This window comes from Manihot esculenta, chromosome 10 (assembly GCF_001659605.2).
Source record: "Manihot esculenta cultivar AM560-2 chromosome 10, M.esculenta_v8, whole genome shotgun sequence".
In the NCBI taxonomy this organism is placed as follows: Eukaryota; Viridiplantae; Streptophyta; class Magnoliopsida; order Malpighiales; family Euphorbiaceae; genus Manihot; species Manihot esculenta.
In genome coordinates, this window is record NC_035170.2 from 3,808,153 (window position 1) to 3,833,080 (window position 24,928).

The 24,928-nt window shown below is 30.0% G+C and overlaps 1 protein-coding gene and 1 pseudogene across 1 annotated transcript; both read right to left on the reverse strand.

Moving 5' to 3' along the window:
• Positions 1–20: 20 nt before the first annotated feature.
• Positions 21–2,807, reverse strand: LOC110624118 (caffeoylshikimate esterase). The gene is made up of 8 exons (XM_021769221.2): positions 2,682–2,807; positions 2,564–2,596; positions 2,336–2,462; positions 2,100–2,246; positions 1,851–1,981; positions 1,048–1,185; positions 859–957; positions 21–629 (listed from the first exon to the last, which is right to left on the reverse strand). The coding sequence occupies exons 1-8, from the start codon at positions 2,682–2,684 to the stop codon at positions 354–356; spliced, it is 954 nt and encodes a 317-aa protein (XP_021624913.1). The 5' UTR covers positions 2,685–2,807; the 3' UTR covers positions 21–353.
• A 13,300-nt stretch (positions 2,808–16,107) lies between these two features.
• LOC110625359 lies at positions 16,108–18,278 on the reverse strand (annotated as a pseudogene).
• Positions 18,279–24,928: the final 6,650 nt, after the last annotated feature.

Here is a 24,928-nt window from a genome sequence, read left to right on the forward strand (position 1 = left end):
AAATTTTTAAGTGTTAAAATTTTGGATATTGAAAAATTTTTAATTTATGAAATTACATATATTAGAAGTATTATCTAATAATTTGCTTATAAAATATAAGCTATCAACACTGGTATGAGCTCTACAGGTGAATACTGTGGAGCGTTGGCTATTTGATGATACACACTGGCCTACTTGAGACTAGAATTTGGGAAAAGCATCCTACCACACCATTTAATGTCAATTCCAAACTTCTGGGATCAACCTGCGACTTCTCCAGAAAACCCTTAAAAGTTAAATCCCTTTGCCTTCTCCATTTCCATCTTTTTATCCCAATAATGATTCTTGCTTAGCAACAAACTTATATTTATTCCTTATGCATACTTTGATAAATCATCATTTCTATGTTTTAGCTCTCTCTCCAACCTTGTATTTCCAAGGCTTGCTCTTTCCCTTAGCCATTCTATAATGTCCTTGAAAACAATCTCAATGTTTTCTAATGGCTCCCCATAAAGCAAACCATGCCACATTCCTGGGTATAGCTTGATGGTCTTGTCTGTGCTTGAAGCTTCTCTGTGGAGCTGTTTGCTAACTGATTTATCAGTCACCTTGTCGTCTTCGCCATGGAGAACCAGAAATGGAAATGAAACCTAGTTAATCACATGAACATGGCAGTGTTAGATTCGATAAATATTTCGAGTATGAATTTTTCTAATTTAAGTCTATCTGACTAATTAGTAGATATTTTAAAATTTTAAATATATTTTAGTGTCTTTTTTAAAATTAAAAGAATAAACTAATTAATTTTTTCATAATATAAAGGCTAAATAATAATTTTCTTTATATATTATAAGAAAAGCTTGCTTGGCAGTAACAAACCTCTTCAAGCTTTTGTTCCATTTGCAGAGTTGTTCTATAAAGTTCATATCCAGTTTTCAACCTTGGCCTGCCTTTGTAGCAATATGGGTTTGATCTAACCTGCAATTTGAATTGAACATCAATTTATTAGATGGTGATGAAATTAAATCTCAGAAGAAGAATGTGAATATGAATGTATAGTATTATTACCTCTTGTCTTACTTGAGGGACTTTAAAAGCAAGATCAATAATATCCTTGGAAGGGATTATTTTCCAAGTTGGAATGAAACTGCTAAGCTTTGTTAGAACATTGATTACTACTGGATGTGGTCTCAAATCATCAGCAATCTGTTTACAAATCAAATCAAATCAAATATCTTTTCAGATTAAATTTCATCAAGCAATTATTATTATTTAAGCTAAATAATTTTCTTAATGAAGAAATGTAACTAAAAAAAAAATTAATTTGACAAAGCATATATAATTAGAATAAACAAGGTTAGCCAACTCTTGCATCATTTAAAACCTAACCCTAGTTGAAATTGGGTATCTCTTTCCCTAATCTTTAGAAATTTGAGCCTAAAACTAACTACTCTTCTGACTGGACAATACCCTTTAACATTAAAAAAAAAAAAAATTGTTCAATTTACAAGTTCTTTGAATTAAAATTTTATTTTTCTGGTAAAGGTTTGCGTCTGATAGTGATGTTTTGATGAAAACACCCTAAAATAAATATTATTTAATTTTTTTATTAAAATTAAAATGAGTTGATTCAAACTGTTTAATTTTATAAAAAATATATATTTTAATCAAATAATTTTAATATAGGAATGAATTAATAAATTTTATAAAAATTAATTTTTTTTTTATGTAAAAAACAAAGAGGGTACACTAGATCCGTAATTGTAGGGACACGGAATCAAATTATAAGGGATATGAAACAATCATGGCATCCACAAACTCCAAGCAAAAGCCAGAGGGATTCCACCAGAGAGACAGAGTTGAAAACAAACCTTACACATGGGCGCCACCAACACTGCACCATCCCAAAACTCTGGTTTTTTCCTATGCATAAGCATAGCCACTGCTCCTCCCATGGATTCTCCTAGCAAATATCTCATCTTCTTTCTATTCTCTTCCTTCTCTGCAAATAATAAATTTTTTATTTTAAAAAAACTCAATAAAATTTTAATAAATTAAAAAAAAATTATCATTTAATATCTGTAGTATGAAAAAAATTTATTAGTTAATAAAAAACTTACCACATATGCTAGTGAAATGCATAGTGCAATCATCTATAACATTATCCATATTATCAACATAGCCTTGTAATCCTGAAGATTTTCCATGCCCTTCATAATCTATTCCATAAACTGCAAATCCTTCCTTTGCTAGACGATTTGCCGTGCCTGATTAGATTTCAAGAACACCCATTATTCTTTTTTTTCGTGAAATTATTTTATGGAGTTGGAGTTGCAGCTGACAGATAGTTACTTACTGTTCATGGTGATGCTGCACTCCATGGCGTAGCCATGGCAGATAAAGATCAAAGCTATTGGTTCTTGGTTCAGAGGAATCCATCTGCATGTGAATAGCTTTAATCCTCTGGGATTCAATATGAACTCCTGCAAAAATCCAACCAAGAAAAAAAATTAAATCAAATTTATATGTATTTTAATCAAGCAATCAATCAATCTCCAGTATAAGGAAGTTAAACTCAGCCAACCTCATCGTATCTGATGTTTTCTGTCTGTTTTTCCTGCAAATATTGAAGAACAACAAGTCCATAAATTACAAAGTATCATGTAAGAAGAAGAAGACGCACAGAAGAGAGAGAAAAATACCATGAAAATAGGATGAGTGAGAAACTCAAGGGATTTGGAAGAGAGAAAGTTTATTACAGAATCCTAATAATGTGGGGATATAAATAGATGTGCAAGGAATCTCACAGGCCCATGCCGCCAACAAGTCAGGAGTTCAGACACAGACTTGCAACTTGTATACAACAAGTCGTCAATTTACGAGCGCTGTTCTTTGGGAAAAATTACTTGCGGGTCCTTTAATTTTTTAAAAGAATTATTAATTCATCCTATTTCAAAATTAAAATCAAAATGGTTATTATCAAAGAAACCGTTAGTCAAATTTAATATTTTTTAATAGAAAAATTGAACAATTTGATTTCAAATAATAAAAGCATATATTAATCAAATGATTTTGATGTAAGAATGGAATAGTTTATTTTCTAAAAAGTCAATAGTTTATAACTAAGTTTTTCAATTATATATATTAGAACAAGTATTTATTAATTTAGAAATTACCTTCTAAATTTGACCATTATTGATATATTTTTTAAAATTATAAAAATTTAAAAAATAGATTAAAATATTTTTAAAATTTTAAATTATTTATTAATTAATTTTTCTATTAATTTTAATCATTCAGTAGTACTTAAAAAAATTAAAATGTTTTTAATATAAATTAATTAATTAACAAATATTTTTATAAAATTAAGAGATTAATTAATTAATTTTATAATATTATAAATATTAAATATTAAAATATTTAACGACTAAAATTAATAAAAAAATATAATTAATAGATTTTATAAAAATTTAAAGATGTTTTAATATATTTTTTAAAATTAAAAAATTAATTAAAAAAATTTATTATATTATAGGAATTAAATTATAAATTTTTAAATTATATATATAATCATAACTGCTTTGAAAGAGACGAGTTAGGAGTTAAGCAAGCTAAAATTAAGTTTATTTTATTGAATTAGTTAACTAATAATAATTAAAAAATTATGAAGGTGGGGTAAGCAACTTGGCTTAGCAATGGATTTGTGATGGTGAATTATTAATTATTTTGATTTCGCAATTGGCTTTTTGGTCAATGTTTTGAGGCCTAAGCAAATTTGTCCATTCCGGCGTACGCTAAGGGCTTAGCTTTATCCCTCCAATTGGGATACGTCACTCCAAATATTAAAAAAATTATGATTTTTTAAATTTTTAATAAAATTTAACCGTAAATTATTAAAATTTAAACGTGTTATTGTAAAAGCAAGTGATGAGACAGACGGCACCTTTGACCTGTATTATTTATTTATTTAATTTTTTTTTAATTCCTCACGATAATTCTACAATTTAGTGGTGTTTGCAACTTGAAAGTTGACAATTACTAGAAATCAAGACTTGTAAATAGGATACGATCTTTCGGTTTAAATTGAAAAAATTGATTGAATTTAATTAATTTAAAATTTTAATTTAATTTTTTATATATTTTAATTTGATTCGATTTTTAATTTTAAAAATTTTAATTATTTTAATTTGATTTTAATCAAGAAAAAATTAAAAAAATCAAATCGAACCGATTAGTGATAATAATATATTTTTTTCAATAATATAAGAAATTAAATCATATTAAAATTAAAATATTTTAATTAAATTTTAAAATATTAAAAATAAAGTGTAAAAAATAAAAAATTATTAAAAATCGAAACCGATCAAATCGAATCGAATCAAACCGAATCAAATCAATTCGATTCGATTCGATTTCTAATTAAAATCGATTCGATTTGATTTTCATAAACACTAAAATTTTAATTTTTGATTTATTCGATTCAGTTCGATTTTAAACCGAACAAAACCGAAAACACTTGTCTTTATCACTATTGCTAGGGCCAGAATTAAGGTTCCCACAGCTGGCCTGGCCTGCAACATATAAGAGAAAACACGGACTTTTGACCGAAAACTGTTGTTTGAAAATTATTTTTCTTTACGGTTTGGTTTTAAATTGAAATTTATTTACTATTTAACTTTATTTTTTAGATAAATATAAATTAAAATCATGTCTCACTGATTTTTTTAAATAAAAATAATAATTTAATATAAATCAATAAGATTATTTTTTTAAAAAAAATATCACATATTTTAAAATAATTAAATCGAATCAAATCAAAATATTATCCACGACTGCTTTCTTTTAAACAAAATAATCCACGACTGTTTTGTAATCACATGTTCACCAAAGGCAAATCCAAAAGTCTTGTAGCATAGAAAGGTCAAACAATCTATTCAACTCCTCTATGAAAACAAAAGGACTAATTACTTTGAAGTTGTTTTTGTCCTTTTTTGTGCTTATCTTCTCACCCACCACAATAATATCTCAATCCATTTTTTTTTATTTTTTAATTATTTAAAATATATGATTAATTATATATTAACTTAGCAATAAATTGTTGAGTTTTAATAAAATCACCCTAAAAATAATTTATGTACATATTCAAAAATAACTTAATCTATTCATATAATAAAAATTATATATGATATTTTAAAAAATATATTATAAAATGTTACACGTGATTAATTTTCATTTTAATATCTAATATTTAATGTCAATTTTGCGATAAAATAGTATTTTATATTAATATATTAATAATAAATAGTAATATTTGTGTATGTGTGTCAGAAAATATTTTAATATTTTTATTTTTTTATATAATAAAATAGTGATATTACATTAAAATAAATGGAGTATTTTTGTCTTGTGAACTACTACTCAAAATTGGCTGCTTCCCAACAAGCCAACTTAATTTTAGGAATGCTATCTAAGTAAGGAAATTGGTTAGGAGTAGGATTCAAATTATTTAATTTTTCTAAAAAATGATTAGACATTTGATATATTTAGGGGTGACTATTCGATCGGTTTGATTTTATCAAATAAATTAAAAATTTAAATTTTGGTATTTATAAAAATCGAACCGAATTGATTTTGATTATAAATTAAATCAAAACGAATCGATCTTATTCGGTTAGATTTAATTTAATTTGATCGATTTGAATTTTTAATAATTTTTTATTTTTTTTATTTTATTTTTAAAATATTAAAAATAAATTAAAATATTTTAACTTTAATATAATATAATCTCTTTATATTATTGAAAATAATATATTATTATAACTAATCGATTTAATTTAATTTTTTTAATTTTTTTCTAATTAAAATCGAACCAAATTAAAATAATTAAAATTTTTAAAATTAAAAATTAAATCGAATTAAAATAAAAAAAAATTAAAATTAAAATTTTAAATTAATTTAATTCAGTCAATTTGTTTAGTTTAAACCGAATTCCCATCATATATACCTTTTGAAACTTCAATATCAAACCCTATTTACTACAACAGCAATATTTGCCAAAAAATATTAATGCTTAATTTCATTCCTTCCTTCCTTTTTTCTTATCTAAATTAATTCAGAAATTTTAATTTAAGATTAACTTTTACATGTGTAAAAATTATAAATAGTTAATTTTTAATTCATTTAATTAAAAATATATCATTTCAAAAGTATTCATATTAAAAGTGATTTTTTTTAAAAAAAATATATATATTATCATTTTATTAAATATAAAATAATTTTTTAGTAAAATATATTATTTTATATATATATAATAAAAAATAAATTTTATTTATAAAATATTAAAATACCACTGCTTAAATCTTAAAACATAATAATAAATGCTTAATTTATTTAATTAAAAATATTTTACTCCATCTCGAATTCTTACAATTTTTTCCTCAAACAATAAATGCTACTTTATTTTTTTAAAAAAAAATTTCAAAGAAAAAGAAAATTTGTACACCTAGCCATGAATTAATTGATTGGCATTTTCTTCTTTTCTAGAATGTCTAAGTCAAGGGATGGATATTTTATGCCATTTTTGTAGATTTTCATTAAAAATTCAAGGATTACTTTTTTCAATTTTTCAATCTATTGAAGAACAAAAATTTCAATCACTATTAAAAAAGTAATTAAGAGAGAAAATTTAATAAGATATAGGACGTTGGAGGAAATTATAAAAATAATTAGTATATATTTAATGGAGCTAATAATATAATTAAAACCATTAATTTGTATTTCTTTATTTTCTTTAAATGATAGAAAATTTTAAATAAAATATTTTTTCTATAATATAATTAAAACCATTAATTTATATTTTAAATGATATAAAATTTTAAATAAAATATTTTTTGTTTAGAAAAAATGATGATAGATAAAAAGGTGCATTTACGGGTTTAATTAGATTTAATTTAGTGGGGTGTGTATCTCAAAAATAATAAATATATTTAAATAAATTAAAAAAATATGAAATTTTATTTTTCGATTAAAAGGTCGGAGAATTTTAAATATTGTTTTCATATGTGGTTTATGTATATATGACGAGTGATGAGGGATGAGTGACGAAATATGATCATTTGTCAAAAAGTTTTACTAAATAATTGAAAAAAAAAACTATTTTTAATCTATATTAAGATTATTTATTCCAAAAGATAAGTAAAAAAATGTTTATTTCCAAGAATAGTAAATTTCAAGTAATAAAAAATATACTATTTAACTATTCCTTTAATAAAATTACTTATTTAACTCTTTTGTGGTGAGTATTTAAAAATAATTTCTAGATTATTATGCAATTGCCAAGTGTAAAAGATTAAAAAAAAAAGAAATTGTTCTATTATTTTGAAAGTCACGTTGCCATGTTATATTCATTTTCCATTTAATTTGATTAAATTTTATTTAACTTTCATTTATTTATAAAAAATATTTTATATTTTAAAAATATTTTTTATAAAATAGTAATCTTTATTAAAATTTCTATACATAAATTTATTAATAAATTTATATTTTTAAATTAAAATTAAATAACACTATCTCGTTAAAAAAATATTTTAAATATAAATTATCTTTTTCAAATAAATCAAGATTAAATTAATTTTTTATTTTAATACAAATACTAGATCATTAAATATGATATTTTTTGAAGAGATAAATAAATTAATGAAAATTGAAATTCAAATTTGTCAGGTTTGTCGCTTATGTCTTAGCCGCTGATCAGGCAAGACTAGATAAATATTAATTATTACTTTAATAATAAAATAATTTAAATAAAATGAAAATATTAGAAAAACACCTTATTTCTCATTGGTTGTTTCTTAGTAACGGACACATAGAAAAACTATATAAATTATTAAATATGATATGACTTATATTTTGATTTTTTGTTAGCAAAATAATTAAGGGCAATATATAAATAGCGAAATTGAGCATCATTTTCATGTCTGACTTTGAAGGTTTTTTTTTCTTCCATTTGGATAGAAGCTGGAAAATCACAGGCTAATATATCAGTTTTTTAGAAAGATATATTTTATTAGATTTGTTCAAATTTAATTTTTTTAAAAAAATAAAATTACATATTATATTAATAAAATTTCATTATATCATTTCAAATAGAGAGACGATTATACCTAATAGATTCTCTAGCTAAAATATGAGCAATTAGAGTAGTATTACGACGAACCCATTTAACAGAAATATCAGTCTTAAACTCTAATAAAAATTTATAATCATTCAAAATCAAATCCCTACATAAAATAATTTGACAAAAATACTCCTCGAAATGCCTATCTAAACTTCTATAGAAGATAATTTGGAAAAAATAATTTTTCTTCTTTCTCATCTCTCGAATATAAATCATTAAAGTCTCTGAAACTCAAATAAGATTTCAAAACTGATGTCGTCGTTGCGATTCCAGAAATCCATAATAACTAGTAAATTTTCATTGAACATTACTTTCCGAAACAACCGAATCAATAAAATTTGAAGAAAAGACAACTCTAAAAACATACACGTGACTCTTTTACACTGAGAACTAAGAACTTTTGTTTTCATTAAAAATAAAATATCCAGCTTGTAAATAATAACCAAATTCTTCAATACATTAACTGTTCGAGAATTGCCGAGTTCTCGGTAGTTTCAACACAGGACGATCATTGCTTTCGGTTATCCGACTTTTGACGAGATGAACCGCTTCACTATTGTCTGTCAAATTAACATTCTCTATATTTTTAAAATCAACATTATTAAAAAACCGAAACAAATATTTTTTTGCCTTTAATTCCATAATAGATACCCTCTAAAAAATGTTATAAATCTATCAAAGAGGTCTGCATATTCTAAAAATTGATTGGATTGTATGTGAAAAATATTCCCATCATACAGAAATTATAAGTCACGACTGGAATATTTCTGAAACTCTTAATAGGAATAACACCATCTTCTTTTTCATCGATAATCAATTGATGTAGATCGTTTTTCATAGAGAAGGGGAAGGGAGAAACTAGGTTTAAAAAGAGTAAAAGGTGAGAGTATCGAGTTACAAAGAGACCAAAAAAAAATTTACGTTCAAAGTCGCAATTTGATTTTGATCAGATTTAATTTATTTTAAAAATTAGACAAGTAAAACGAGTACTGCATAATACCTCTCCATCACATGAACATGAAATTCAACACATTCATTATGTTATATCATATTCAATTTAAATCATATTTAATTATTTCAAAAATTAATTGAATAGAAAAGAGTGTCCAACGCCAATGGATGTGAGATTCAATTGTTTGATTAAAAGCACTGGTTGAGATTGGAGGATGCACTACTGTTAACATCATGTAGCTTATTAAAATTAATTATTTTGTTCTTTTTTTTTAACTCAACAAAAAGTTTTATAAACTAATTTTTTTAATTATTTCATAAAAAAATATTAATAAAATTTTTTAATATTGATTAATGAGATTAAATAGTATAAATAATTAAAACTATCAAGATTAAATAATATAAATAGTTAAAATATAAAAATTTAAGTCTAAATTAAAATGTTTTTCTTTAATAGATGGACTAAAATATTTACTTTTATAATTTTTAATTTTTATAATACTACTTAGTTATACCAATAAATAATGATAATTTTTTAATACTTTAAAAAATATTTACCTAATAATTAAAATATAATTATTAATTAAAAAATAAAAATATAAAAAAATATATTATATATTTACAAATTTAATTTGATAGTAAATACATTTAAAAATTTAATTTGATGGTAAATACATTTAAATAAATCTGAGAAATCTCAGATTCTACTCCTCTATATTAATATAAAATTTTTACTTTTTATTAATTAAATATATAAATTAATTTATACGCTCAAAATACGTAATGGGATATATAGATAATTATAAAACGAATTATTAAAATAACTTCATTATTTTAAATTCTATCAAAGATGTTTGTGAAATTAATATTTATTATTATATTATTAATTTGACTTAATACTAAGACATAAAAATTTCAATTCATATAAAATTTTTATATTTAAAAAATATTTGTGTTTAAAACCTATTTTATACATATGATTTATTCATAATTATATTAGTAATATAAAACTCTATAATTATATATTATATAGAAATAATTATAAAAAAAATTACCATCTGATTTAATATTTTTTTCAAATAGAGTCATTTAATTTAATTTATAATAAAAATAATTATATGATTTCACTCTATTAGACAAATGAAATTTTTTTAATTTAATACCGTTAATAAATTCTGATATAACATCTAAAATTTAATTAAATATAATTTTTAATTAAAATAAAATAAATTTTAATTTTTAAAATTTTATAAAATATATAATTTAATTAAGATATTTATAAATTTAATTATAAAATTTTATTTTATAATAAAATAGTCCCTTTAATTATAATTCATTCTTATATTTTTATAAATTAATAACTAAATATCATAATTATTTATAAATAAATATTTATATAATTTTTAAAATTAATTTCATATGTTTATTAAATTTAATATTTTAAAATAAATTAATAAAATAAAATTTAAGTGATGAATCTCAGCACAATATACATCTAAATTCAAATTTAAAAAATCTTTCTAGTCTAATTTTTTTTTTCTCAATAAGTCTTTTTATTAATTACAACAAAAAGGAGATATCAAATTATTTTATTTTATTGTTTTTCACATGTTAAATATTAAAATTTAATAAACAAAAAGATTAATTTATAAATATAAAAACTTATTAATAATTACAATATTTAAGGATCAATTTATAAAAATATAATAATTAATTTAATTTAAAATATAAAGTTTAAAAATTAAAAAAATTATTTTATTATTCAAATAAAATTTAATGAATTAAATTAAAAAATGCAAGTCTAAAATATAGTTTTCATTAAATATTAGGGTAAATTAACAATTTACCAGTAATATCTAACGGTGTTAGAAAAAATTTCTCTACTTTGTTAACGGCATGAAATATATGATTATTTTTATTATAAATTAAAATATAAAATTTTACTTAAAAATGTTGAGAAATAAGTTTATTTGTTCCTAGTCATAAGGAGTTTGTTGACAGCATATCTCCCATTATTTAGTTATTGGATGTTTTATTTCCTATTTTATAGCTGAAATTTGTTATGCTCTGCTATATTTAAAGAGCTTATGAATGTAAGTTTAATATCAGAAAAATATTCAAGCTTTCTACACTTCATTTTCTTCTTTACTATATAAGCATATATAGTTTAACAGTGGTATCAGAGCTGAATTCGGTTGGGACTTGAGTTTGAGCGAAACACGTGAGGGAGAGAATTTGAGAGTTTTGTTGCAGCAAAATAAAAAGTATCACATGGCTGCAGAGAATTTTGTTCAACCAGCCATTCCTCGTTTTGATGGTCACTATGACCATTGGAGCATGCTTATGGAAAATTTCTTAAGGTCCAAAGAATATTGGACAGTTGTTGAGTCTGGGGTAGTAGAACTAGTAGCAGGTGTTGTGCTAACAAATGCTCAAAAGGCTGAGCATGAAGCACTGAAATTGAAAGATCTCAAAGCCAAAAATTATCTCTTCCAAGCGATTGATCGTTCAATCTTGGAAACCATTCTTAGCAAAGAAACTTCCAAGCAAATTTGGGATTCCATGGAAAAGAAGTATCAAGGGACTTCAAAGGCAAAAAAAGCACAGCTACAAGCACTTTGTGCAGATTTTGAAACATTAAAAATGATGACAGGAGAATCTGTTTCAGATTACTTCTCACGGACTATGGCAATAGCAAACAAGATGCGTATACATGGTGAAAAGATGGAAGATGTCACTATTGTTGAGAAAATTCTGCGCACGATGACTTCGAAATTTAACTATGTTGTTTGTTCGATTGAGGAATCCAAAGATACTAGTGAACTTTCAATTGATGAATTGCAAAGTTAATTGCCAGTTCATGAGCAGAAAATGAATCGCCAAAACACTGAGGAACAAGCTTTACTTACCTCATCAAGTAATCACTCTTCAGCAGCGAGAGGAGGTAGTCGCGGAAGAGGTAGAGGCCGAGGCAGAGCCAGAGGAAGAGGCAGAAACAACAACAGTAATGGTGGTGGGAGGCACTCTGATAATTTTGAAACAGGAAGAGAAGATGACCATTCAAAGCCAAAGTATGTTGACAAATCTAAAGTTGAATGTTATAGATGTCACAGGTATGGTCATTATCAATCAGAATGTCGAACTAATTTGAATAGAAATGGTGGAAGGCAATCTAATTTTGCAAAAAAGGAAGAGGATTCTGAAATCACTCTACTAATGACCTACCAAGCATCAAATCAGTCAGAGAAAGATACTAAATCAAATATTTGGTATCTTGACTCTGCATGTAGCAACCATATGAGTGGGAACAAGTCTGTCTTCTCCATCATGGATGAATCCTATCAGGACTCGGTGAAATTGCGAAATAACACTAGAGTCTCTGTCATGGGAAAGGGTCAGGTAACTATTCAAACAAGAAATAATGCTACCCACAAAATTGGTGATGTTTTTTATGTTCCAGATTTAAAGACCAATCTCCTCAGTGTTGGTCAACTGCAAGAAAAGGGGTATGAAATTCAAATTAAGAATGGAATATTCCGACTTCTTGATGATAATTTGGGCTTAATTGCTGAGGTCAAAATGACACCAAATAGAATGTTTCCTCTTCATTTTAATCATGTTGATAATTCATGTTTCTTGGCGAAAGAAGGAGATGAAGCTTGGTTATGGCACTTCCGTTACGGACATTTAAATTTTGGTGGATTAAAGACCCTGCAGCAAAAGAACATGGTGATTGGCCTTCCTCAAATTACACCACCTTCTCAAATTTGTGAGGATTGTGTCTTGAGTAAACAACATCGTAATTCATTTCCACAAGGAAAATCAAAGAGAGCAAAGACTGTTCTGGAACTTGTATATTCTGACCTTTGTGGTCCAATAACACCATGTTCCAATGGAGGTAAACGCTATGTCATCACCTTCATTGACGATCACACACGGAAAATTTGGGTGTATTTTTTGCAAGAAAAATCTGAGGCTTTTGAAGCTTTTAAAAGCTTCAAAATTCTTATAGAGAAGAAGGTTGGAAGTCCAATAAAAGCTCTTCGAACAGACCGTGGAGGTGAATATAACTCACATGAATTTGTAAATTTTTGTGAGGCTCACGGAATAAAGAGACAACTTACAGCAGCTTATTCACCTCAACAAAATGGAGTTTGCGAAAGGAAAAACCGCACTATTATGAATATGGTGCGAAGTCTACTAAAGAGCAGTAGCGTCCCCAAAAATTTTTGGCCTGAAGCTGTCAATTGGAGCATTCACGTTCTGAACAGAAGTCCCACTTTTGCAGTTAAAAACATGACTCCGGAAGAGGCTTAGAGTGGACAAAGACCAGCAGTGGACCATTTTAAAATTTTTGGGTGCATTGTATATGCACATATTCCAGATCAGAAGAGAAAGAAACTTGATGACAAAGGGGAGAAATGTATTTTTCTTGGTGTTAGTGATCAATCAAAGGCCTATAAACTTTATAATCCTAACACTAAGAAAATTATCATTAGCAGAGACGTTGTTTTTTATGAGAACAGTTTCTGGTCGTGGGATAAAATTGTCACTCAAGTTCAAATTCCAACCAATTTTGATGGAGAAAATGAAGAAGAAGCTCCTAATGTCGTTCCTGGAAATTCCCAAAATGACGATGTTGATGTTCCGAATTCTGATGTCGCACCAATTTTGGAGGCAGAAACTGAAACTCCAACAAATTCACGTGCTCAACGTGTTCGAAAAAGGCCAGCTTGGATGTCAGATTATGAGGTAACATGAATTGATAATTCTGATGATCCTCTCACCTATCTTGCTCTATTTTCAGATTGTGATCCAACAAATTTTGAAATTGCTGTCAAAGACAAAAAATGGCGAGAAGCGATGAATCAAGAAATAGCTGCAATTGAAAAAAATGATACATGGGAAATTTCTGATCTTCCAATTGGTCACAAAAAAATTGGTGTCAAATGGGTTTATAAAACCAAATTGAAGGAGAACGGAGAAGTTGATAAATACAAGGCTCGGCTCGTGGCGAAAGGCTACAAGTAAGAATTTGGTGTGGATTATAGAGAAGTCTTTGCTCCTGTTGCAAGACTTGATACAATCAGATTAATGATTGCAATGGCTGCTCAAAATTCATGGCCCATTTTCCAGTTAGATGTAAAGTCGGCCTTCTTGCACGGAGAGTTACAAGAACAGGTATTTATCGAACAACCTCCTGGTTACATTAAAGCTGGTGAAGAGAATAAAGTTTACAGATTGAAAAAGGCTCTATACGGACTTAAGCAGGCACCTCGAGCCTGATATAGTCGTATAGATGCTTATTTTCAAAAGGAAGGTTTTCGAAAATGCCCGTATGAGCATACTCTTTACATAAAAAATGGAGATGAAGGAAAAATGTTATTTGTATACTTATATGTAGATGATTTAATTTATACTGGAAGTGATGGTGTTATGTTTGAGAATTTTAAAAGATCCATGATGCTTGAGTTTGACATGTCTGATCTTGGAAGGTTGCATTATTTTCTGGGCATAGAAGTAGTGCAATCTGCTGATGGAATATTTATCTCTCAAAAGAAATATGTTCGGGAGATATTAGATAGATTTCAAATGAGCAATTGCAATTCTGTTACTACACCATCAGATGCTGGATTGAAGCTCACAAAAGATCAAGATGGCAAGAAGGTTGACAACACTCTTTTCAAACAAATTGTTGGAAGTTTGATGTACTTGACAGCAACAAGGCCGGACATTATGCATTCTGTGAGTGTAATCAGCAGATACATGGAGAACCCCACTGAATTACATCTTTTAGCTGCCAAGAGGACTTTACGCTACTTAAAAGGTACAACTAATTTTGGGGTGTTTTACAAAAAAGGAGAAAAATCAGAATTGGCTGGATTCATAGACAGTGATTATGCTGGAGATTTGGATGCTCGAAAGAGTACTTCGGGTTATGTTTTTATGTTAAGTTCTGGTGCAGTCTCATGGTCAACAAAGAAGCAGCCAATTGTCACGTTATCGACAACTGAGGCTGAATTTGTGGCTGCTACTTCTTGTGCTTCACAAGCAATTTGGTTGAGAAATATACTTGCAGAGCTGAATTTTAAACAACAAAAAGGAACTATAATTTATTGTGATAATAGTTCTGCCATAAAGTTGTCTTAAAATCCTGTTTTACATGGGAGAAGCAAACATATTGATGTGAAATTTCATTTTTTAAGAGATCTTAGCAGAGAAGGAGTAATTCAAATGATTTATTGCAGAAGTGAAGATCAATTTGCTGATATATTCACTAAGTCTCTCAAAGCAGCACCATTTGTCAAGTTCAAAAAGTTACTTGGTGTCTGCACCATGGAAGATTAAACTGATTGTTTGAGAACATCAGTTTAAGGGAGGAATAATGTTGAGAAATAAGTTTATTTGTTCCTAGTCATAAGGAGTTTGTTGACAGCATATCTCCCATTATTTAGTTATTGGATGCTTTATTTCCTATTTTATAGCTGAAATTTGTTATGCTCTGCTATATTTAAAGAGCTCATGAATGTAAGTTTAATATCAGAAAAATATTCAAGCTTTCTACACTTCATTTTCTTCTTTACTATATAAGCATATATAGTTCAACAAAAAATACGCTAAACTACAAAATAGTTTTACATAATTATTCCTATTATATATTACAAGCCAAATATATAATTTACCTTTCGTTTTATTATGAAAAATCATTTTACTCAAACTTTATTTTTATTCTAGTTAGACATTTGACTTTTAAATTTTGAATTATTTAATATTTAAAAAAAAGAAAATGTACTTATCACCTTTCAATTTTTAATTATTAAATAAATACATTTTATATATATTATATAGAAAAATAACATAAAGTATATAATTATTAAAATTTGAGTGTAAACAGCAAGTAGAGACAACCTGCAAGGCACATTTAATAAAACTAGTATATATAAAACTCTCATTAAGTTGTTCTTTATCAAAAAGAGAAAAAGTTTGTCAGAATTATCAGTTCATCGCAGTATACATCCACGCGATGAAGATGATGGAGAGCTGTCTGAAATTGCAACTCCATGAAGCAAATCTGACAGGCAGTTTCCCAGATCATCTGCACTAAACCTCGCCAACAATTCCAGATTCTTCTCTCCACTCAACATCCCTAAATACTTCTTAGAAAATTCTCTGTAAGCTGGTACAAGTTTTTTAGCTATGGACAACACCTTCAATCCATTGCTTAATTTCCCATCTGGTAAAATCCATGATGTCTGCTTCTTATATGCTTCTTCAAAAGCTGCATTAAACACCCGAAAACATTCTTTTGCTGCTTCTGGGGATAGTTCTGGAGAAGTTGGCAAAGATGAAAAGACCTTATTCCAAGCCATTGTTTCATAGTTGGCTGCATATTGTCTCACCTTCTTGGCATGCTTGATGATCCAATCCTCGCCTAGCAGGAGCTTCAGGTTTGTGTTGCTGACCTTTTTTATGATAAATTGAAGATTGTTTGCGAGGAATAGATATGACAAAGACACATCTCTGTAAGCTTCTGCTTTAGTGTCAGGCTTGCAGAGAAGAACCAGAATGAGCCAAGCCAGGAGGACTGAGATTGCTGGGGTTGAGCTATCATCAGTGGTGGGACTCTGGAAGTACGATTCAGGCAATGTTGGTGAAGAGTCTCTGAAGATTTCAGAGAGAACCCCACCATAATCTGCAAGCTTATATATGTAATTGATCACCGTCCGAGTCAGGAGGTGAATGCCACCACCGGGAACAGGGGTTTTTGACGAGTCCTTTTCAATTGTTGATTCAAAGTCGGATAGAATTGCACGAACTGATTCGCCAAGTCTCTGCAGTGATGAAGCAGCTTGCAATTTAACTGCTGAAGTTGATTCAGAGTTGAATGCGAATTCAATCTCTGGCCAAAGATTGGAGAGTGCTTCAGAGAGTTCCATTAGCAGGAAAATTCTTTCCGGTGTTTCCTTGCTCTTAGCGACAAGTTCAGGAATTCTGAACAGATTTGTTGCAGCTTCCTTGCTAATATCAGTGAAGCATGATTCTCTGATAGTCTGAGATGCAGAAAAAAACTTGATCACAGAGAGCTTTTTCTCCGCTAAATAGTGTTTTGACTGCAATCTTCACTGCATTGAGCAGATTCTTGATTAGATGAGTTGCAAAACTCGGTCACTTTTTCTATATTAAATTTCATTATTTTGTTTTAAATGGTTCTTCTTTTTCTCACCTTCCATAAAGTTAAAACAATTTAAGTTCTACGTGGATAGATACCCATTTAACCAATCTGCAAAATCTATTAAATTAAGGAAAAATCAGCTTTATATTGAGGGATTCGACGCCCGTAAAATGCTCAAGAGCTTCCCAGTTCATTTTTTGAATTTGGGAAGATCTGAACTTTTCAACTCCAAGAAGATAGAGTCCTTCATCTACAATGGATTTTCTGATGAGCTTGTATATTTTGACACACTCTTTGCCATAGCCACAACTTATCATGCAATCAGCTATTAACTTGAGATCAGGCATGACGATTTTTGCTTCTCTCTCAACCTTAGTGATTGATGATTCACCAGCTATTTTAATCTCTCCTTCAGATTCAACCTCGTCTTCATCTTTAGAATTGGTCGAGCTATCTGACGATAGACCTGAAATAGACTCTGGATCAAGTTGGTCACGATTTGCAGACAGAATCAGAGACAATTCTTTTTCAAGTCTTTTCATGGCAATTTGCATGAGGTTTTGAGCACGAACAAGCTTATTAGAGGCTGAATGTTCAGACAGTAGAAAGTGCATGGCACGACGGAGATCTTTGACACATCTGAGGAACTCGTTTGCTTCTTTTCTCTGGTGGAATAGGGAAGCTGATGATGATTCAGAGTCCCATTTCTTGATGATTAACTCTGCAATTTGAATGTTCTCTTCCATCATAGATTCAGTGAACTTTTGAACAACAGGAGAGGAAGGAACAGAAGAGCTTGGAAAGGAATTAGAAGAAGGAAGAGTTTTTGAGGATGAAAAGAAGAGAGTTGACAACCCTTCTTCTTGCCATACTTGTAGTTTTGCGATTACTCTTAGGAGACTGAGAAAAATCATTGAGACTTGAAAGGGTAATTAATCCAAATCCTTTCCTTTGATTTGCTAAGTATTTGTGATGAAGATTATACAGGGAAGAGCCTTCGTTGTTATCGAGGAAGGTGGATACTAGCCGGTGACTGAAATTCAGTTCAGTAGCCTAATTTAAATAAATATTTCTCATTTTATTATTTTATCAATTTTATTATTATTATTTTAAATTATTATTATTATTTTTATTATACTAATATATATTTAATTATTATAATTCTATTTAATTTTATATTATTTTTAAATAAACCTATTATTAATTATTATTTTTTAAATAAGTATTTAAAATATTTATTAATATTTAATAAAATTTAATATTTTTAAAATAGTATAATTGAAAAATCAATAAAATAAATTATTTTTTTAATATATGTAAAAATTAAAATTAATAAAAATGATAGAATCAAAAGAATATAAAATAAATATATTTAAAAAATAAATTTTTATAAAAAATAAATAAACTATTATAATGGTCATTTTTATTTATTTTTAATGATTAAAATATATTTTTAATGATATATTATCATTATTTGTAAATAAATTTTTTAATATAAATTATCGATCAATTATTTATATTTCATTAATTTTTAATGATATTTTGATATGGAGCAGTTAGTCTTGAACTTTACGGCAGACTTGGACCGGACCTAACTTTTGTATTTTAATTATTATTTTTGGATATTTTGGGTATTTTCATAATTTTGCACATTAGGGTTTTGTTTCTATTATAAATAGCCTCTTTTAGCTATTAGGATATTTTGGGTATTTTCATATATTTGCACATTCGGGTTTTGTTTCTATTATAAATAGTCTCCCTTGGCTATTAGAAAAACACTTTTCAATTTTTGAGAAATTTCAGTAAGACTTTTAGTCTTTTATCATATCTTTTCCCTTATTTCGTCTTAGCCAAACGATATTGGTTGAAACTCCTGACGGAGTCTAAATAGTCCTTTATCATATTGGTATCAGAGCGAAGTTCGGCCATGGCAGATAACCAAGAGGCGTGACTTGCTGCGATTGAGGCATCCTTGGCAGAATTGAGGGAGATGATCGGACAGCTGACCCTGCAGCAAGGAATCCATCAACCCGCCGCCGCCGCACATCCCCATGTGGCCGCCATTCCTGTGGCCGCCAATCCTGTGCCTGCAAATCCCCAACAATACTATCAGGAAGGTTACAGGATCAAGGTAGACCTTCAAAACTTTTCTGGTTCGTTAGATGTTGAATCTGTTCTTGATTGGCTGGCAGAGGTTGAACGCTTCTTTGAAATTATGAACGTGGAAGAGGAGCGCAAGGTTCCAATTGTGGCCTATAAGTTGAAAGGGGGAGCAGCAGCCTGGTGGAATTCGATCCAAAACGAACGCTATCGGAAGAGGCTGGAGCCTATACGAAACTGGGTGCTGATGAAGCAGATGTTTGAACAACGGTTCTTGCCTAGCAATCACGCTCAGGTCTTATATAACTGGTATCATGACTATGTACAAGGGAACCGAAGGGTGGATGAGTATACTGAGGAGTTTTTAAAGCTGCAGGCGAGATGTGAAAACTGTGAGAATGAGGCCCAACAGGTTGCTCATTATCAGAGGGGGATGAATCACGAAATTCGTTGTATGATGGGAGTAGCAGCGATTTTCACCTTGGCAGACGCTATTGAGATGGCAAAAAGGGCAGAAGAGCGTGTTGATTGGCAGCTACGACAGCAGCAGTACAACCAGATTTTTAATTACAGAAATTCTGGTTCAATAGGGACGCAACAATATAGAGGCAACTACAGCGGGCAGCCTTCTAAGGTTGTAAACTCTAGCAACCCTCCGAATACCATGGAAGAAAGGAGAGACAGTAAGGGCAAGGCAGTCACTATTACAACAGACAAAGGAGGCAGGACCAATCCTTATCAGAAGCCAACGGGAGACATATGTTACCGATGCAGGCAATCTGGTCATCGATCAAATAATTGTCCAGAACGTAGAGGAGTTAATACTGACCGCCGGCAGGTTAATATAGTTGAGCAGGTGGCTGAAACTGACGAGGAAGAGGATGACGATGACGGATCTGTTGCTGGTTCTAAAGATGGAGAGGTCACCTATGTGGTGAAAAAGATCTTATGCTCAACAAAACAGGAGGACGAGACATAAAGGAGGACGATTTTCCAGGCAAAGTGTCGAGTAGGAGAGGCAATTTGCAGGCTAATTATAGATAGCTGCAGTTGTGAGAATCTGATAGCTAAGCAGTTGGTGGAAAAATTACAGTTGCCTACACAGCCTCACCCCTCACCATACAAAGTCGGATGGATTAAGGAAGGACCGACAATTGAGGTCAACAGAATCTGCAGCGTGTCTATCTCGATCGGTAAATCTTATACTGAACATGTTAATTGTGATGTTGTAGATATGGATTGCTGTGGTATTTTGCTAGGTCGCCCGTGGCAATTCGACGTTGATGCTTTGCATAAAGGGAAGGAGAATTCATACATGTTCACTTGGAATCAAAAGAAGATTACTATCTTGCCTTCCGGTTCTGCGAAACATTCTAAGGTGGAAGGGAAGCATACTGTTGCTATTTCTACGGGAGTGCAGAAGCTATCAGGCGCAGTTGAGAAATCTGGAGGCACACTAGCTTTATTGGTGAGAGCAAAAGGTACAATGGAGGATGCACCATCTTTGCCACCACCCGTTAAAGAGTTGTTGAAGGAGTTTCCTAAGATAGTGGAGGAATCATCCGAGCTTCCACCCCTGCGGGATATCCAACATCAGATTGATCTAATTCCTGGATCAAAATTACCGAATCTGCCTCATTACAAGATGAGTCCAAAGGAGAGTGAAATCCTCCAAGAACAGGTGGAAGAATTACTGAAGAAAGGGCATATTCGGGAAAGCATTAGCCCCTACGGAGTACCTGCCCTATTAGTTCCAAAGAAAGATGGGACTTGGAGAATGTGCGTGGATAGCAGGGCCATCAACAAAATTACAGTTCAATATCGATTTCCTATCCCACGATTGGATGACATGCTGGATCAGCTATCCGGGGCGAAAGTCTTTTCTAAAATCGACCTCAAAAGTGGCTATCACCAAGTTCGGATCAAGAAGGGAGATGAATGGAAGACTGCCTTCAAGACTAAGGAAGGCTTGTATGAGTGGCTGGTTATGCCCTTTGGTTTAACAAATGCACCTAACACTTTTATGCGACTCATGAACCAGGTTTTGCGTCCTTTCTTACGCAAATTTGTGGTTGTTTATTTTGATGACATTTTGATATTTAGTCGCAGTGAGGAAGAACATCTACAGCATCTCCGTCAAGTCATGACGGCCTTACAAGAAAGTGAGCTGATTATTAATCTTAAGAAGTGCATCTATATGACGGAGCGCGTTCTGTTCCTGGGATTCATTGTTAGTGCAGAAGGGATACATGTTGATAAGACGAAGGTAGAAGCAATACGGAATTGGCCCATCCCCAAAACTATTTCTAAAGTTCGCAGCTTTCATGGCCTTGCCACTTTCTACCGACGGTTTATCAGAAATTTCAGCAGCATCGTTGCCCCTATCACAGATTGCTTGAAGAAAGAGAGAGTGCAGAAATTTGCATGGACTGAAGCTGCCAACAAGAGCTTTGAAGAGATTAAAGATAAGCTTACTTCTGCCCCTATTCTTGCTCTACCTGATTTTGATAAACTGTTTGAGATTGAATGTGATGCTTGTGGAGTTGGGATTGGAGGAGTATTGTCACAGTCTAAAAGGCCTATTGCCTTCTTTAGTGAGAAACTTAATGAAGCTAGAAAGAAGTGGTCTACTTATGAGCAGGAACTATATGCAGTATTCCGGGCTTTTAAAACTTGGGAGCAGTATTTGATGGGACGAGAATTTATTATTCACACAGATCATCAGTCTCTAATCCATTTTAAAACTCAAAAACATGTGAATAAGATGCATGCCAGATGGGCAGCTTACTTTGGAGCCTTTCATTATGTCATCAAACATAAGGCTGGCCATAGTAATAAGGTGGCAGATGCTTTGAGTAGGAGGGCTGGTCTGTTGATTACAGTTAATCAGGAGGTTGTAGGTTTTGAATTCCTGAAGGATTTGTATGCTACAGATGATGATTTTGCTGATATATGGGCTAGAGTCCAGACTCACCAGCCTACTGATGGGTTCTTTATACATGATGACTTTCTTTTTAAGGAGAACAGGTTATGCATCCCTCGATCTTTCTTGCGGGAAAAGTTGATTCGCGAGATCCATGGAGGAGGTTTGAGTGGTCATTTGGGGCGTGACAAGACTATTGCTGGGTTGGAGGAGCGTTTTTACTGGCCTCAATTAAAAAAGGATACAGGTCGGATGGTTCAGAAGTGCCTAGTGTGTCAAACTCAGAAGGGACATTCGCAGAACACAGGCTTATACACTCCACTGCCTATTCCAGCCCATCCTTGGGAGGACTTGTCTATGGATTTTGTTCTTGGTCTTCCACATACTCAACGTGGATCTGATTCCATTTTTGTTGTTGTTGACAGGTTCTATAAAATGGCGCATTTCATTCCTTGTAAGAAAACTAATGATGCTTCTCATGTAGCAAAACTGTTTTTCCAGGAGATTGTTCGCTTACATGGTGTCCCCAAGACCATTACTTCTGACAGAGATGTGAAGTTTCTAGCTCACTTTTGGGTGACTTTTTGGAAATGTTTTGGGACTGAACTTCGATACAGCAGTGCTGCCCATCCCCAAACTGATGGACAAACTGAAGTCGTGAACCAAACGCTTGGCAATCTTCTACGCTGCATCTGCAGTAACAAGAAAACTGCTTGGGATCTTGCTCTTGCCCAAGCAGAATTTGCTTACAATAGTGCGATTCACAGCTCCACAAAGATGTCACCGTTTGCTATTGTGTACAGGAAAGTCCCAGCGCATACAGTTGATCTTATCGCACTTCCCACAGGTTATCACAACAGTCTTGCAGCAAGCAACCTGGCAAAGCAGCAGGTGGATATTTTCAAGCAAGTACAACAATGCCTTACGGAAGCCAATGATAAATATTAAGCTACAGCTAATAAACATAGGTGTTTCAAATCCTTCAATGTCGGTGATCAAGTTATGGTGTATTTAGGCAAGGAACGTGGTGGAGGACAAAAAAAGCTGGATGCCAAGAAGATTGGTCCATTCCGGATCATTCAGAAGATTAATGACAATGCCTATGTTCTTGACCTCCCACATGAGATGAAAATTTCCAAGACGTTTGACGTGGCGGATCTATTTCAGTACTATCCTGCTGAAGACAACTCGAGGTCGAGTTCTTTACAAGTGCAAGGGAATGATATGGAGCAGTTAGCCTTGGACTTTACGGCAGACTTGGACCGGACCTAACTTTTGTATTTTAATTATTATTTTTGGATATTTTGGGTATTTTCATAATTTTGCACATTAGGGTTTTGTTTCTATTATAAATAGCATCCCTTAGCTATTAGGATATTTTAGGTATTTTCATAATTTTGCACATTAGGGTTTTGTTTCTATTATAAATAGCCTCCCTTGGCTATTAGAAAGACACTTTTCAATCTTTGAGAAATTTCAGTAAGATTTTCAGTTTTTTATCATATCTTTTCCCTTATTTCGTCTTAGCCAAATGATATTGGTTGAAACTTTTGACGGAGTCTAAATAGTCATTTATCATATTTATTATAAAAAAATATTTTCGCTAGGATTATAACATGCAAATTCATAAAAAAAATACTATTAAAATAATATAATATTTTAATACATAATTTATTACTGAAATTTATTTATTTTTTAAATTTTAACCCATTAAAATTTATTTTTATATAATTTCAATCATATAAAAAAATTAGTAATTAAGTGAAATAAAAAAATATTACTTAATAATAAAAATTATATATAAAATTAAATTAAATAATAAGTAAATAATTTAAGAAAAAATTTAAATCTAGATTTGAATTTGAAACTAAATTTTTTAAATTGAAAAATAATATAAAAGATAAAGGGTTAAATAGTAAAAAAAATTTTAATAAATGAATTAAAGAGTTTGAATTTATAAAATATAATGATGATTTAATTAAATAATTTTAAAATAAAAATAGTTAGATAAATTTTTAAAATATATAAAGATTTAACAATAAAATAATTTTTTATATTTAAAAAAAATATTTATATATTTTTAAAAAATTTTAAAAATTTCAAGAAGATTCATACTCTTGGCTATGAGTGGCTTCGTCCCAGATTACATCCGGTTTGCATTGACCGACTCTGCTGGGTGCGTATCAGTCTAGAAGAGAGAGATTGTTGACATGAGTTTTTGGTTGTTTTGAGTTTTATTTTGTGATGTAATCATAATGACGAAAAGCCAATACGACTACTAAGAAGTGGAATGACCAAAGGATTCCTAGGCTTGTGATTAAATAGGAGTCCATGGCTCCCATTCCCTCCCCCCACTTCCCCTTCGTGGATTTCTTCCTATGATAAATGTTCAATTTACTCTATCTACAGATGGAAGAAGAATAGATTTTCTTTTTCAAGTCATTTTAAGTTTTTTTTTTTTTTTTCAAAAAGAGGGATAAAGCTCTTATTTTATTAATTTAGGCCGTAAAAGTCCCAACCTATCAGTATTCAGTAAAAATTTAATAGTAACAAGAGGTTATTGATAAATTTTCAAATTAAAATCATCATGGTTAAACTAGTCAAACGATTCGCTACCGCATTTGAT

Coding starts and splice junctions, on each gene's coding strand:
- LOC110624118 (XM_021769221.2), bottom strand. Junction 1,982..2,099: donor GCATTTCACTAGCATATGTG/GTAAGTTTTTTA, acceptor TATTATTTGCAG/AGAAGGAAGAGAATAGAAAG. Junction 958..1,047: donor TCCCTCAAGTAAGACAAGAG/GTAATAATACTA, acceptor TTCAAATTGCAG/GTTAGATCAAACCCATATTG.